The sequence below is a fragment of the Arvicola amphibius genome, chromosome 1 (assembly GCF_903992535.2).
Source record: "Arvicola amphibius chromosome 1, mArvAmp1.2, whole genome shotgun sequence".
In the NCBI taxonomy this organism is placed as follows: domain Eukaryota; kingdom Metazoa; phylum Chordata; class Mammalia; order Rodentia; family Cricetidae; genus Arvicola; species Arvicola amphibius.
The window spans coordinates 171,037,571-171,051,357 of NC_052047.1; the positions used below are offsets into that span (position 1 = coordinate 171,037,571).

A 13,787-nucleotide genomic window follows, 5' to 3' on the forward strand; every position below is an offset into this window, starting at 1 on the left:
CGACAACCTCATTAATCTTTTCTGCCATGACATGTTTCATGCTCATTATGACTCTCCTGGCCCCATATCTGGAGTCTTGATTCTTTTAAGTGGAGAAAATATTTAGAAATTATGTACACACACTGCTGGGCATTCCTTTAACATTGACTCATATTTAATATTACAAGGATTTTATGTATTTGTGTTTCTTTTCCCCTACGGTGAAAATCATGCAACATTCGGATGACTACTTAAATTTTTTTGCTATGTAGTACAACAAAACAACCCTAAGGTTTCAATATAAATATTGCCACTAACAATAAGTCTACTCAGCTTGAGACTTTTTTTCTGTGCTTTATTTATTATTACTCTATGGCTAGATTCTAGCAAAAGTGCACAGCCAGAATGCTATGCTCAAATTTCCTTATTTACTTTTCCTGTATGACTAAGGATTTCATGTCGAGTTAGCCAAGACTGTTTCTGGTGATTTCAGATACATATAGCTGGACTAATGCTATATTTTAATCCCACAGAAACTTGAAAAATGGGACCTAAAATAAAATATTCAACCTCCAAAATTTCCCCGGCCAAGCTGAACAAGGCAACAGGCAAAACCCTGGTAAAAACTCACAAGCTACCAAGTAAGAGCGTCTGCATTCCTGTTTTACACACTACTGCAAATCTGTCGTCAAACACTTACTATGCCAGTGTCCAGACATGCCACCTTACCAAAACACCTAAGAATGTAAAAAAAAAAAAAAAAGAGGTGGCTCCTGAGGATACGGAAGCCTTGTGTTTGAAGAGTTTATAGTCACTGCTGTTACTGGGTAGAGCACAAGACAGTGCTAGCTTAGATCATTCTGCCTTTGACTTAGTGAAATACGGTTTTTTTTTTTTTTATATCAATCCCCCTCACACTTCTCACAGCTCCTGCCATCAAAAACTAGAATGTTTGGAATTCGATGAAAGAGAAATGAAGTTAAATTATAGGTATACCTCTGACGAGAAGGGGCTATAAGGATCCTTGAGTCTTAAAATCCACAATACAGGAAGGAATCATTAATACCTGCAGCATGCTTTTTATACTGGAACAGCAACACCAAGAAGGCTAACAGAGCTCTGGTGGACTGGGAGGGAACTAGAGATCCATGAAGAATGGCCTAACGAGAAAGCAATGCCTCTTCTCTTCTCCCCGTGACTCTGAACCATCCACACGCTTCTTTGGTAATCAGGATTTTAAAAACCAATTTGACAATGGTTTCTGAATGGTCAGGAAATCCCAGTTTAATTGATCCTTTCATCTGTAGTTATGTGCAGAAATACTGACTCAGTAGAAATGACCTGATGTTTCCAGTTTTCCTCATATTAAAGAATGTGCTGTCTTAGTATCCAGAAAATGAGGCCCTTCATAGACACCGCGCTACAGAGTAGACATGCCAGAATTTCTGGCATTGGTGCCAGAGCTCACTTTGAATATTGAGATCTTACAACTTACATGTTACGGTCTTTATTACAACCTGACCCTGAAAGACTATTTATGATGTCCAAGACACAAATGAGATTTTCTGCAGGAGATAAATTTTTCTTTGGCTAAGCAAAATGAAGATTACTGAATAACTGGCTGATTTTTTTTTTTAGTTCAGTTGATAGAATTTGTATTTGGTTAGTCCTAGGCTACAGGGCAGATTCCACCCCAGACAAACAAGACTCTATGTAGCTCAGACTTATTTGGGAATTCCCGACCCCCCTCCTTTAATCTCTTGAGGGCTAGGACTAGAGGTGTGACCACATCTGGCCTGTGGTCATTTTTTGTCAGTGGAGGTAAAACCTAATGAAGAGCTTTGTTATTAAACATACTGCATTAATTATTTTTATATCTCTATGGCCAAAAGCTTACAGACGTGACTTAAGGCAGCGATTCATTTTGCTTCATGTCTTGGAATGTACAGTCCATCATGATATGGATGGCAGCAGGATCAGTTTGATCTCTGGCAGTCATAGCTTGCAGCAGCTTCTCCTATGGCACCAGCCAGGAGGAGAAAACTGAAGGACCAGGCTATTGTCTTCTGAGACTGGCCCCTATGGTGTGGGCTCATCAGCAGGTGTCCTACACCCAGAGTTTCTGTAACCTCCCAAACAGTGTCACCAGGGAGAACCAAGTGTTCAAGAACAAGAGTCTGTGGGGACATTGAACACACTTCTTAACAGAACTCATGAGCCATGTAACCTTGGACAATGTTGTGTTTCCTAAAAGTCTGTAAAACTATGATAATAATACTTTGCAAGATTATTATGAGTGGCTAAGTTAAAAGGCACATAAAGTGAAATATAGCAGAGCAATGGCCTGATGCTGATTCTTGGATAAGGGCAGTTGTTTTAGTATCAACACCCTTTAGAGTTTTCAGTCATCCTCCAAAAATTATTAAAAGTTTATTCTAGATGAGCAGAAAAACAGTTCCAATCTATAAGGATGTCAACAGTCCCCTCAGGTAGACAACGGCTAATGCCTACTGAATGTAGAGCTATGATCCCTCAAATGGCATTCTGAAAACAACAATAAAAATATTTCTAAAGACCTAAATGTTTTAACAACTCATTTGGCAGCAGAATACAACCCCAGCCTATTGTCTGTTAAATCCCAAGATCCGTGATGGTTAATTTCAAATGTCAACTTGATTGCATTACTGAGGCATATCTTTGGGTATGCCTAGGACAGCATTTTCCAGAAAGGATTAATTTTGACCCACCCTGAAAATGGGCAGCTGCAACATCTCATGGTCCGGATCCAGAACCAATTAAAAGAGATCCAGATAAAGACAGCTAAGCAGCAGCATTCTCCATTCTCCTTGGTCTGCTGAGATGTGAGCAGGTAGCCTCTCGCTGCCTCTTTCCCTTTACAAAGGATCTGAAACTTGAGCAAAACGAACACTTTCTCCTCTTAGTTGCTTCTTGTCAAAAATTTGATCACAATAACGAGAAAAGTAACTAATACAAGACTTCATTTCATTTTGCCTACCACATCCTATGATTCACTATAAAATTAGTCGAGCCAGCAGTAGTGCTACTGCTCTACTCTCTGTTGGAGGTGCTGGGTATATTTATAGGATATAACCTACATAAATCTACACTGTTTCTCTATTGTTAGAGTCCCAGCAGAAGACCAGAGAAATTTGCCACATCTACGAAATGAAGCTCCGTTCTGGCCTCATCATAAGAAAGGAGACCTGTTACTTTGAGAAAGAATCCATCAAAAAGTATCCGCAAAAATCATGTAAGTTCGTTCCTGGACAGACCGATGGGCACCTAGCAGCTTTTCCTTTCCAAATTTATATATACAGCTGTTTTCCTCACCCAAGTTCTCCTCGAGGAAAACATGTTGGCCGTTTTAGAGAGGGGTTTTAGTGACATGGGAGAAATGGGTACAATGGTGAGTGAAAACAGTTGATACAAGATTTTAAATAAGAACTGTAATCACTTGGGGTGATATTTTTATTATGGAGGAAGTAAAGTAAATGGTTCACAGTGGCTGCTTTTGAGTGTTGCACGCGTGCGAATAGTTTTCTTCCTCTTGGTGTGCCCTGCTGGAATGTGAATGGGAAAACGGTTTTAACATGAAGACCTCAGCATCAAGGAGGTACTGATCCCATTAGACCATTGGGTGACCACCAACTTGGGATCACTCACCACTGTTGCCATATGGATGGCGTCTTTGCAGAATGAAAATGGAGAGCTCACCCCAACTCCTACTGTTGTCTTGCAGGTAAAAAGCACGAAAGGGACCGCTCTGCTGCTGTGAAGAACAAACAGCCTGGTGTAATCGGTTTGAAAGGTGCCAGTTCTAAAGAAGGTGCCAGACGACTTGACATAGAGAGTATCAAAGGTGTGCCTGATCGCAGAGCCGTGTGGGGGTGAGGTGTGAGCTAACACATGGGGCCTCGGCAAGTGCGACTCAGAAACTTGTTTCCTGCTCGTGTGCCGTGTGCCGGCTCAGTGGCATCCAAATTGGGTGCCGCGTAGCTGTGCCCATGCCATCTCTGGTTAGCGCTCCACTGATATTTTTAGAATATTTGCTGTAGCTTGCAATCATGTCCGCATTAATCCTGCTAGAGGAATTATCCTTCGAGAGGAAAAAAAACTGCATGAATCCCCAAATTTCAAAATGTTGACCATAAAAGAGGATAAAGAACTATTATCTTTTAAAGTACCTTTTAGTACGATATGGCTTGAAGGGTAGTCTCGTCTTAAGTTTTTGCCATTTGTGCAAAGTTCCAAATAAAATGGCGGTAATCGAGAACAGAAGAGAATCCAGGAAATGTGGGTTAGTGGTAGAACACTGGCCTCGCGTGCAAGGCTCTGCGTTTAATCTCTACCAATGTGGGAGAAAAATAAAAGTGAGTCCTGGCCATAGCGGCATGTGCCTTTAATCCCAGCGTTTGGGAAGCAGGTGAATTTCTGTGGGCTCGGGTTTGTCTGGGCTCCATAGTGAGTCCCAGGGCAGCCAGAACTGTATAGTCAGACGGTGTCTCAGAAACAAACATACAGCCGGGCGGTGGTGGCACACGCCTTTAATCCCAGCACTCCGGAGGCAGGGGCAGGTGGATCTTTATGAGTTCGAGGCCAGCCTGGTCTACAAGAGCTAGTTCCAGGACAGCCTCTAGAAACTACAAGGAAACCCTGTCTCAAAAAACAAAAAAAAAAAAAACCATACAAACAAATAAACAAACCCCAAATTAATCAATTAATTTAATAAGTGAAAACCCCACCAGTAAGGAAACTTGATTAAGAATCACATGTTGTTATTTTAATATGTTTTATTTTCTATATAAAGGATATTATATGAAGCAATTTAGTATGTATCATATATAGTATGTATTTAGTATATATTTAATACAAATAATATTAAGCTTCTAATTAATATTCATTTCTCACAAACTTTTTAAATTACTTTGCTTTAGATGTTCACATACAAATGCTTATTTTGTATATTATTTTTAGTTGCAAAACTCAATAACCTATAGAAGATAAATTTTAAAGTAGGATCCTCATATGGTCCAAGCCTGCTTCAATTTCTCCACATATGCTTTCTAAACATTATCATGAGCTCTGTTTGTGTCTCAGGCAAAGGTATGACCTCTGCATCCCCCTAGAGCCATTGTTCTCAACCTTACTGATGCCATGACCTTTTAATATAGTTCTTCATGTTGTGCTGACCCCCAGCCATAAAATTATTCTTGTTGCTACTTCATAATTATAAATTTGCTACTGTTATGGATTGTAGTGTAAATATCTGATGTGCAGGATATTTTATATTTGACCCCTGTGAAAGAATTATTCAATTCCCAAAAGGGTTGCCACCCACAGGTTGAGAACCACTGCCCTAGCATGTTGGAAATCAAGAAGCAGGCATGCTTTATAAAGGGACATACGTTTACCTATGTCTTCCAATATATGACCATTCTTTTCCACAGTCCCCTAGACTGTAGGAAGGCAAATATGGAGTTGTCCTCTACCTCACTCCCAGATTCACCATGGCAGGAAGCTAGCACCTTTAATCCCACCCTGGTACCAACTATGGTACATGAGTTTTGCTTATGTTACAATGACGAAGTATATGTTTTGTTAAAAAACAAAATTCTTCTGAGGAATTACTTCAAAACATAGCCAAGAAATTTGTTCATAGGATAATATGTTTACTGACAAATTTGTGTGTTGTCTTGTTGACAGGGATTTCACCTGTTACACAATCTCATGCCTCCCTGAGCACATTCAATGACCAATCTGTTAGTTTCAAAGTTTTGAAGGACGGACGCTATGTGATCAATGTTGAAGATTCCGGAAAGCTCCAAGAAAACGGTAGACAATTCAAGACTATTTCTTCATGTCTATATTTAGTAATGATGACTAGCAAGGTTAAAAAAAATCTACCAAATTATCAGCAATGGATGATGAACTGAGATATTCAACAGCAATGGGTTTAATCATCTCTACTAATTCCAGTCCTTCTGGTGTTAAGAAGAATTCAACATAGTCAGATGTTGAGAAACAACTATTGAAAAATATGGACAGAGAAGCCATATGTGTGTATTAATGCTGAGTACTCACTAGATCTTTCCAACATTTTCATTGCCACCATAGCATAAGTCTTATGTGAAAGAGTATTTCTCTGCCATAAACAACAACAGCCATATTAGGGAACTCATCAGAGCATAATGATATATTTTGAGATTTTTGTAGGAACTTTCAAAGTTTTGCTTTTATTGAAATATGACAAGGTTTAGGGCAAGGTTTTCTGGCCCTGTGTATGATGGAACTGAAACCTTCAGATACAATTGCCTCTCACCAAGTGATACCCTGCTGTCTTTCAGACAAGATGCTGCTACGTTACTATGAGTCTACGGAGTCCTCAAGTGAATCAGGTATTGTGGAGGCAGGGTGGAGGGGTGTTGTTTGAATTCTCATTCAGAACAAAGATGAATCTAAAATAGCCCATAATAAAGAGAGGCTCAAAAGATTATCTTCAACCCCATGCTCACTGTAATGTAAGATCTTAGTTTCTTAGAGCACTTATTCCACCTCATCTCTTTCTGAATTAATAGGATAAAGGCTTAGATACATATAGTACTTATAATAATACAGCCCTCCTCAGACACAGCTAGAAAGATTGTGCTCAAAGGTTGTCCAGAGGCAGTTCCTTCTCTATCATCTTTCTGTCTGTGTTGAATGCTTTATCATTATGCCCAATCAGCAAGAGAGAGGAAGACAGGTAATACATTCCTTTTTCCTTTGAGGGCACAGCTAGAAGCTACACATCACATGTCTGCTCATCTTCAGTTGGTCAGAACTTAGCCTAAAAGCAACACTAAACCATGAGAACACAGGCAGGAAAATGACAGCTATTAAAAGACAACTCAGTGGCTTCACATGCACACAGGGAAGCTGATGTTCAGAGCAGTGTCCACTGGAATCAATTCAATTAGAATAGATCAAAGCAACAACAGAAATTTAAAACCTAAGCTCCTCCTCTGAGGAATTTAGAAAGACCCTTGGGTCAGGCTTGGTGGCACACACCTTTAATCCCAGCACTCAGTGGGCAGAGGCAGGCCAATCTCTAAATTCAAGACCAGCCTGACCTGAAAAAGTTCCAGGATAGCCAGGGCTGTTAAACGAAGAAACCTTGCCTCAAAAAAAAAAAAAAAAATAAGAAAAGAAAGAGGAGAAGAAGGAAGGAAGGAAGGAAGGGAAGGAGGGAGAGAAGGATGGAGGGAGGGAGGGAGGGAGGGAGGGAGGGAGGAGGAGGAGGAGGAGAGAGGGGAGGAGAGGGGAGGGGAGGGATGAGAAGGGAAGGAAAGGAAAGGAGGGAGGGAGAGAGGGAGGGAGGGAGGGAGGGAGGAAGGAAGGAAGGAAGGAAGGAAGGAAGGAAGGAAATTAATGAACTATTTTTCTGGATTCTTTGGGTTAAATTAAATTAAGATGAGTTACAAGACTTAGGGTTTTTTATTTATAATTTGTTTTGTTCTTTTTAATTGACAGGTAAATTGTATTAATCATGTACAATAGGGGACTTTTAAAATTTTTTATTTTTATTTTATGTGTATGTATGTAAGTATACCATGTATGTGCAGTATTTGAGGAAGGCAGCAGGGAGCAATGAACCTTTTGTAAGTGAGCCACTCTATGGGTTCTGGGAACTGAATCCAGGTCCTCTGCAAGAGTATCATCAGGTGCTCTTAACCACAGAAGCATCTCTCCAGCCCCCACCAGGAGCTTTTGAAGTAGCTGTTGTCTCTCTGTCTTGTAGAATGGTAGAATGCAGCCAAATGGCAAATGCATTGCCTCACATGCTATCGTTTTTCATTGCAAGGTGATGGTGTGGATGGTAAGTTGCTGATGGTGGACATGAGTCCTGCGAAAGACACAGACATCAGGCTGCATGCCAATAAGCAGAACCACTGTGTGAAGGTAACAGAACTATAACTGGGTAACGGCCGTGCACTTATTCTGTTTATGTGTAGTTAGATGTTAGGGGAATTGTGAAGACAGAGTTGTGTGCATACTATTGTAAAGGAAACACAGCCAGTTACTTCTAAGCACTTGCTCGGGAGGGAGGAAAGGAGAGAAGTGTGATGTGTGGCCTTGTACCACAAGTCTGGTCTCCAATAACAGCACAGAATACCGGGGAACTTGCTAGAAAGCAGGATTTCAGACTCCCCCACAACTGGATCAGAACTAAGCTCTGAACAGTCCCTCGGGAGCTTCACCACTTCACTCCAGTTTGAGAGATAACACAGAATGATCTCACATCCTTTCCGTTTGCCTCTGTTCTTCCAGAAATTGTTTTCTGTGTGTATAATAACTTCTGGCTCCAAGTCTGTCAGGGAGAGGACAGCAAGCGTGTTCATACATCACCAGTTATTAACAGCACAAAATTCTGCATCTGATCCATTCTTATTTAGTCAATGGCAGGTGTACATCGGTCATGACAAAAAAATTATGAGCAGGTCAAAGAGCAAAAGGAGCCAGAGCAATAAGTTAGGAGGAAAACAGAACAGCATAATAAAGAAGACAGTTTCTATAAACAGACAAAATTTAAGTGATTCACTCATCACATAAACATAACATCAACATAAACAGTGGGCAGTGGTCAGCATTCTGCTCCAGAGAATATTCTCGTGTGTATATAATGCAAGCTCTAGCATATATGATAAAAAATAAAAGCAGAGTGCCATGGCATCTCACGTCCTTGCTTGATGCCCACCAGCCCTGCCTCTTTTAACCCCTAAAGCAAGTTCGTAATGGAATAATTACACTGGTCATCTATTGCTGTTGTGCAACAAACTGTCTCAAAACTCAATGGATTAAAATAATAATTGTTCATAGGTCCATAGTGATTGAGAGCTTATACTGAAGACCTGAGTTGGGTCCCCAGTATTAACTGTCAGGTGACTCACAACCACCCGTAACTCCAGCACCAAGATGGTCAAATGCCTCTGCCCCCCCTGGGCATCGACATTCATGTGCACACACCCACACAGAGACGTATCCACGTCTATAATTTAAAATAAGATAAACCCTTAAAGATAACATAAATAATAAACATAATTTGTCTGTCATTAATGATTTGATTAAAGAAGTTAATCTAATTAAAATTAAATAAAAATATGCCTGTAGTTAAAGTGGAAATGAACCAATCTGTAGGGAGCGGTGGTTCGACTGAAAAGTCAAGGTTTGCTAGATAAAGCAGCATGTTCTTTGTATTAGAGACAATGCATAGCGGAAGAGCGGCACAAATCCAGAGGGGCCGCATACAGATCTGCTCAGTCTACACCAAGCAGCTTCTCTAAATGCATCAGCCCCCTGTCAATCACTTCCACTGGTGCCACACACATCCTTTGCCCTCTGCCGTTCCCCCCTCCCTCCTCAACTCAGTAAACAGACCTGCTAGACAGACCAAGCTATAAATGACACTTCTCCCATGGGTTCTAACCTGGGGGGCAGCGTTAGCCCTGGACTTCCTATTTACATATTGGCTTTTTCTCTCCTTTCCTCAGCTTGAAAAGTGTCAAGCTCCACTGCCACCAGCAGTCTTTTTCGTCGTTCACCAAAAGACCTCCGACTATGTCTCATTTGAATGTAAGAATCAGCCTGGGACATACATAGGAGTGAAAGATAACCAGCTGGCTCTACTAGAAGGAGAGAAAAATGACGATGAAAATATTATGTTTAAGCTTTCTAAATAAGAAGCTTGTAGGTCCTGGGTCGAACGACTTAATGTTACCATCAAAGAAAGGATGAGAGAAAGCAATAGACATCTAAGGGAATGGCTTAAGATGCTGTGGAATGTTATCTTTTATATATAAAAATTCTTTTCTTTTTCTCTGTACCACTACACATTCAATAAGAACGTGCATATGTAGCACAGGGCATTGGTAAAGAAACTGAGAGACATTCAGCCTTGGCTTCTACGTTTGTCTGCTCCAAGACCTGAACGAATTCACACTTCCAGATTTCTTCAGACGAGCAAGCACCATAGCTCATGCTATGCTTTCGACAAGGGTTCATTTTAAAAGCGTTAAAAAGAATACGTGGTTTCTCCCTGGTTCTAAACAGAAGGTTGAAATCCTAGCGTAGCCAGTGGAGGACCAGCTGCTGCACAAACTGACCATGTCTCAATTAGAACAGAACACCAAATGTATCGGCAGCTGCCCCTGGGGCAACCCTCAGACCAGCTCTTTCTGTCAAGAAACCCAGTGCTCCAAATGCCTACCTACCTAGACAGGTTAAGATAAATCTGTGAAAACGCAGGATAACTGAAAAAAAAAATAAAGAAAAAGAAAGCCAGTATTTGTAAAATGGAATAATGTTACCTCTACTTCTTTCCTTGGGGCAGGGGGTTGGGGACAGGGTTTCTCTGTGTAGCCCTGGCTGTCCTGGAACTTGCTTTGTAGATCAGGCTGGCCTCGAACTCACAGAGATCCACCTGCCTCTGCCTCCCAAGTGCTGGGATTAAAGGTGTGTGCCACCACCACCCAGCTCTGTTTCCTTTTGAAAATTCTGATATCTTTTTAAGGTAACACAGTTTAAGTTTGAGCAAGCCAAGTTTATGTTAAAGAAAGGAACACATTTTAGTTCACAACTGTGGTTGAAATCATTGGCTACCTTTAATAAACTTAAACTCTTCTTTGAGTACTGACCAGGCCATGAATTAGGGCATCCACGTAGGATGGGACCTCACAGGGCAGTCAGAAGTCCTCCTACTAGGAAGACACCGAACTGACTTCACATTCTCAATAGCTGGCTATGGCCTATGGTTTGTGGCACGCTGTGTCCTTCTCGCCTGTTTCCAAAGAGCTATCACTATAAATGTGCGCATCAACTTGGAGGGAATTTCTCTATGGCTTGCTTTTCTCACACACAAATTCTTTTGTTGCTTGGGTTCACAGTAGCACTGTTCACTGGAGGATATGTTAGCTTAACTTTCTCCCTTTCTCTGGTTCTTTTGACCAACGTATCTTTAACATATCTCCTACTCCCTAAACTTCATTTTTGTTTTCTCTGACGCCTATGTACGAACACTTTGATCCTGCTTTTCTACTTTACGCTCTAGAATTTTATATATACTGACTAGTTACAAAGTTGTTCACTAAACATTTTTGTGTGTTTTACTGTTACTGAAGTAGTGAGATTTATATTCAACCATACAGTAATGTTTTAAGATACTAAAGGAGTAGCTGGATTATTTAGACAATAGCAATTTCTACTACATTTTTATTGGCTTAAAATTTACAGTAAATGCAAAAGATAATAACAGAAAACATACTTCTAAAAGTACAAGCTTTTAATTTCAAGTGATGAAAGCTATTATATATAATACCTGGTTGGATGTATGAAAAAAGAGGCTGGGGATTGCTGTATACGATCATACAATTAGAGCATGATATAACTGCTTCATTAATTTTTTACTGTTTTACTATAGAGACGAAAGTGAAACCAGAATCTATGTCATCTCCCTGTAAACCTCCATATTAACTATATGACTTTGTACAATATACTTAAAATAATAATTAAGTAGTCAGATATGTCCATGACATTGTTTATAACCTTGAATAAACTATTTATCAAAATCACGTGTGACCATGACTTTATCACAGAATGTTCCAGTGTTCTGAGTCTTAAATGAAAACGGGCATGCTCCAGTCCATCACTATTGACAAGGGAACTGAGCAGGTTGTTTCACAAATCAGGTTATTTAAAACTCAAATTTCCCAGCAAAGGATTATGTCTGCTTTGCTTCATCATCCTAGTGTCCACTGTGGTAGACCTCCTCCCCTCCCCCAAGTGACTTTTGACTTTTGCTCCATCCCAAACACACACCCGCAAGTTCCTGCATCAGAAATTAACCTAAAATTTCCAACTCCTTACTCAGGTGTCTTTCTCTCGGTTGTCTGATTTTCTGTTTTGTTTTCTTTTAAAAGATATTTTCAGAGCTGAGGAGACTTTTAAGCAAGCAAGAGGAACAGAGTCCAGATCTTCAGCACCCACATGGAAGCCAAGAGTGACTGTAAACCCTAGTGCTAGGAGAAGGGCAGAGACAGGCTCATCCTGGAGTGCTGCTGGCCTGCTGGCCCAGCCAAATGGATGCGCTCCTGATTCTGAGACTGTTTTCAAATACACAGGAGCAATAGGGGAGGAAACCTGATGTTGACCTCTGGCCTCTACACACGTACACATGCACACTTCTCACACACATACATATTTCCCACATTATTACAATCAGTGTTACATGCTTAAAATATTCAAATGTGTACTGACATTTTGTCTTACTTGCATTGCTTTGATGGCTCTTAATACATGTTACTGAAAGTAATTTGTCCATTCAATTATATCAGAAATGATAATTTTATTTGATAGCCATCTCAAAATTTACAATTGTGTAATTTTATTTATATTCTTTATGTTTCTGTGTATTTGGGGGGTTTTGTTTTCCAATTACAATTTTTTATTTTCCCTTCCCTGACTCCTCTCAGATTCCCCCATACCTCCCTACACTCCACTTCCTTTTTTTCTTGATCTCTTTCTCTAAAGAAAAAAAAAAAGGAATCAACAAAACAGCAAAAAAAAAAAATGAAAATCAAAACAAACTAAAAAAAGAAGCTAGGGCAAAAAAAAATATTTCAAATCCAAACCAAAAGGGTACATAAAGGCACAGTGTCTATTTTGTGTTGCCCCCGCTGCTCCTGGGCATGGGTCCTGCCCTGGAGTGTGATTGACATACCCAGTGACACTCCACTGGGGGACAAACTGATTGTCCCCTCCCAGCAGGTATCAGTTATGAATAGCTTCTTGGCTAGAGGCAGTACTTTATGTCCACTTCCCCTCTAAATGCTGGGATTCTGTATGGGTTGAACCAGTGCAGGTCTGGGACATGCTGTCACCATCTCTGTGGGTCCGCATGCCTATCAGCACTGTTGTGTCTGAAAGACGTTTCCTTGGAGTCATCCACCACCTCTGGCTTTTACAATCTTTCTCTCTCCTCTTCCATGTAGATCCCTAGCCTTTGACGGGAGGAGTTTGATAAAGACACCCCTTTAGGGCTAAGTGCTCCAAAGTCTCCCACTATGCAATCTGTCTTACTGTGGATTTCTTTGTTAATTCCCATCTACTTGCAAGAAGATGCATCTCTGACGAAGGCTAAGTGATATTCCGCTCTATGGGTATAGCAATATGTCATTAAGAATAATTTTATTGCTATGTTCCCTTAGCAGAAAACAGTAGGTTTTCCCCTAGGCCTATGACCTCTCTATTCCTAGGTCTTTGGCCACCTTAGCAGTATCAGGGCTGGGTTCCATCTCATGGAGCATGCCTTAAATCAAATTTGAAAAAGCGGTTGGTTACTCTGTAACATTTGTGCCACTATTATACCAGTACATCTTGCAGTGGGTGAAACTTGATAATCACTTTCCCCCTCTAGTCTGCAAAGTACCTTCCAGAACCATGAGTACTTGACAGTTGTTGCAGGGAGAAAGGGCCTACTTGTTCATCCTGGCTGCCTGACTAGCTTAGCCCCTAAATAACGACACAGAAGCTGTATTAATTAAATCACTGCTTGGCCCATTAGCTCTAGTTTCCTATTGGCTAATTCTTACATTTTAATTTAACCAATTTTTATTAATCTGTGTAACACCACGTGGCAGTGGCTTACCGGGTAAAATTCCTAGCATCTGTTTTCAGTGGATCTATGGTGTCTCTCTGACTCCGCTTTCTTCCTCCCAGAATTCAGTTCCATCTTTCCTGCCTACCTAAGTTCTGCC

General features: G+C 40.6%; 1 protein-coding gene across 2 annotated transcripts in view; it reads left to right on the forward strand.

Annotated features, from left to right (window-relative positions):
* Positions 1-11,603, forward strand: part of Il33 (interleukin 33) — a 39,083-nt gene extending 27,480 nt beyond the window's left edge. For both annotated transcript variants that reach the window (XM_038329201.1, XM_038329200.1), the window contains exons 2-8: positions 513-620; positions 3,125-3,250; positions 3,740-3,859; positions 5,704-5,832; positions 6,345-6,395; positions 7,841-7,938; positions 9,528-11,603. In XM_038329201.1, the coding sequence (XP_038185129.1) occupies positions 524-620; positions 3,125-3,250; positions 3,740-3,859; positions 5,704-5,832; positions 6,345-6,395; positions 7,841-7,938; positions 9,528-9,716 (810 nt within the window). In that variant the 5' untranslated portion in view covers positions 513-523 and the 3' untranslated portion in view covers positions 9,717-11,603. The remainder of the gene's footprint in view (positions 1-512; positions 621-3,124; positions 3,251-3,739; positions 3,860-5,703; positions 5,833-6,344; positions 6,396-7,840; positions 7,939-9,527) is intronic.
* Positions 11,604-13,787: the final 2,184 nt, after the last annotated feature.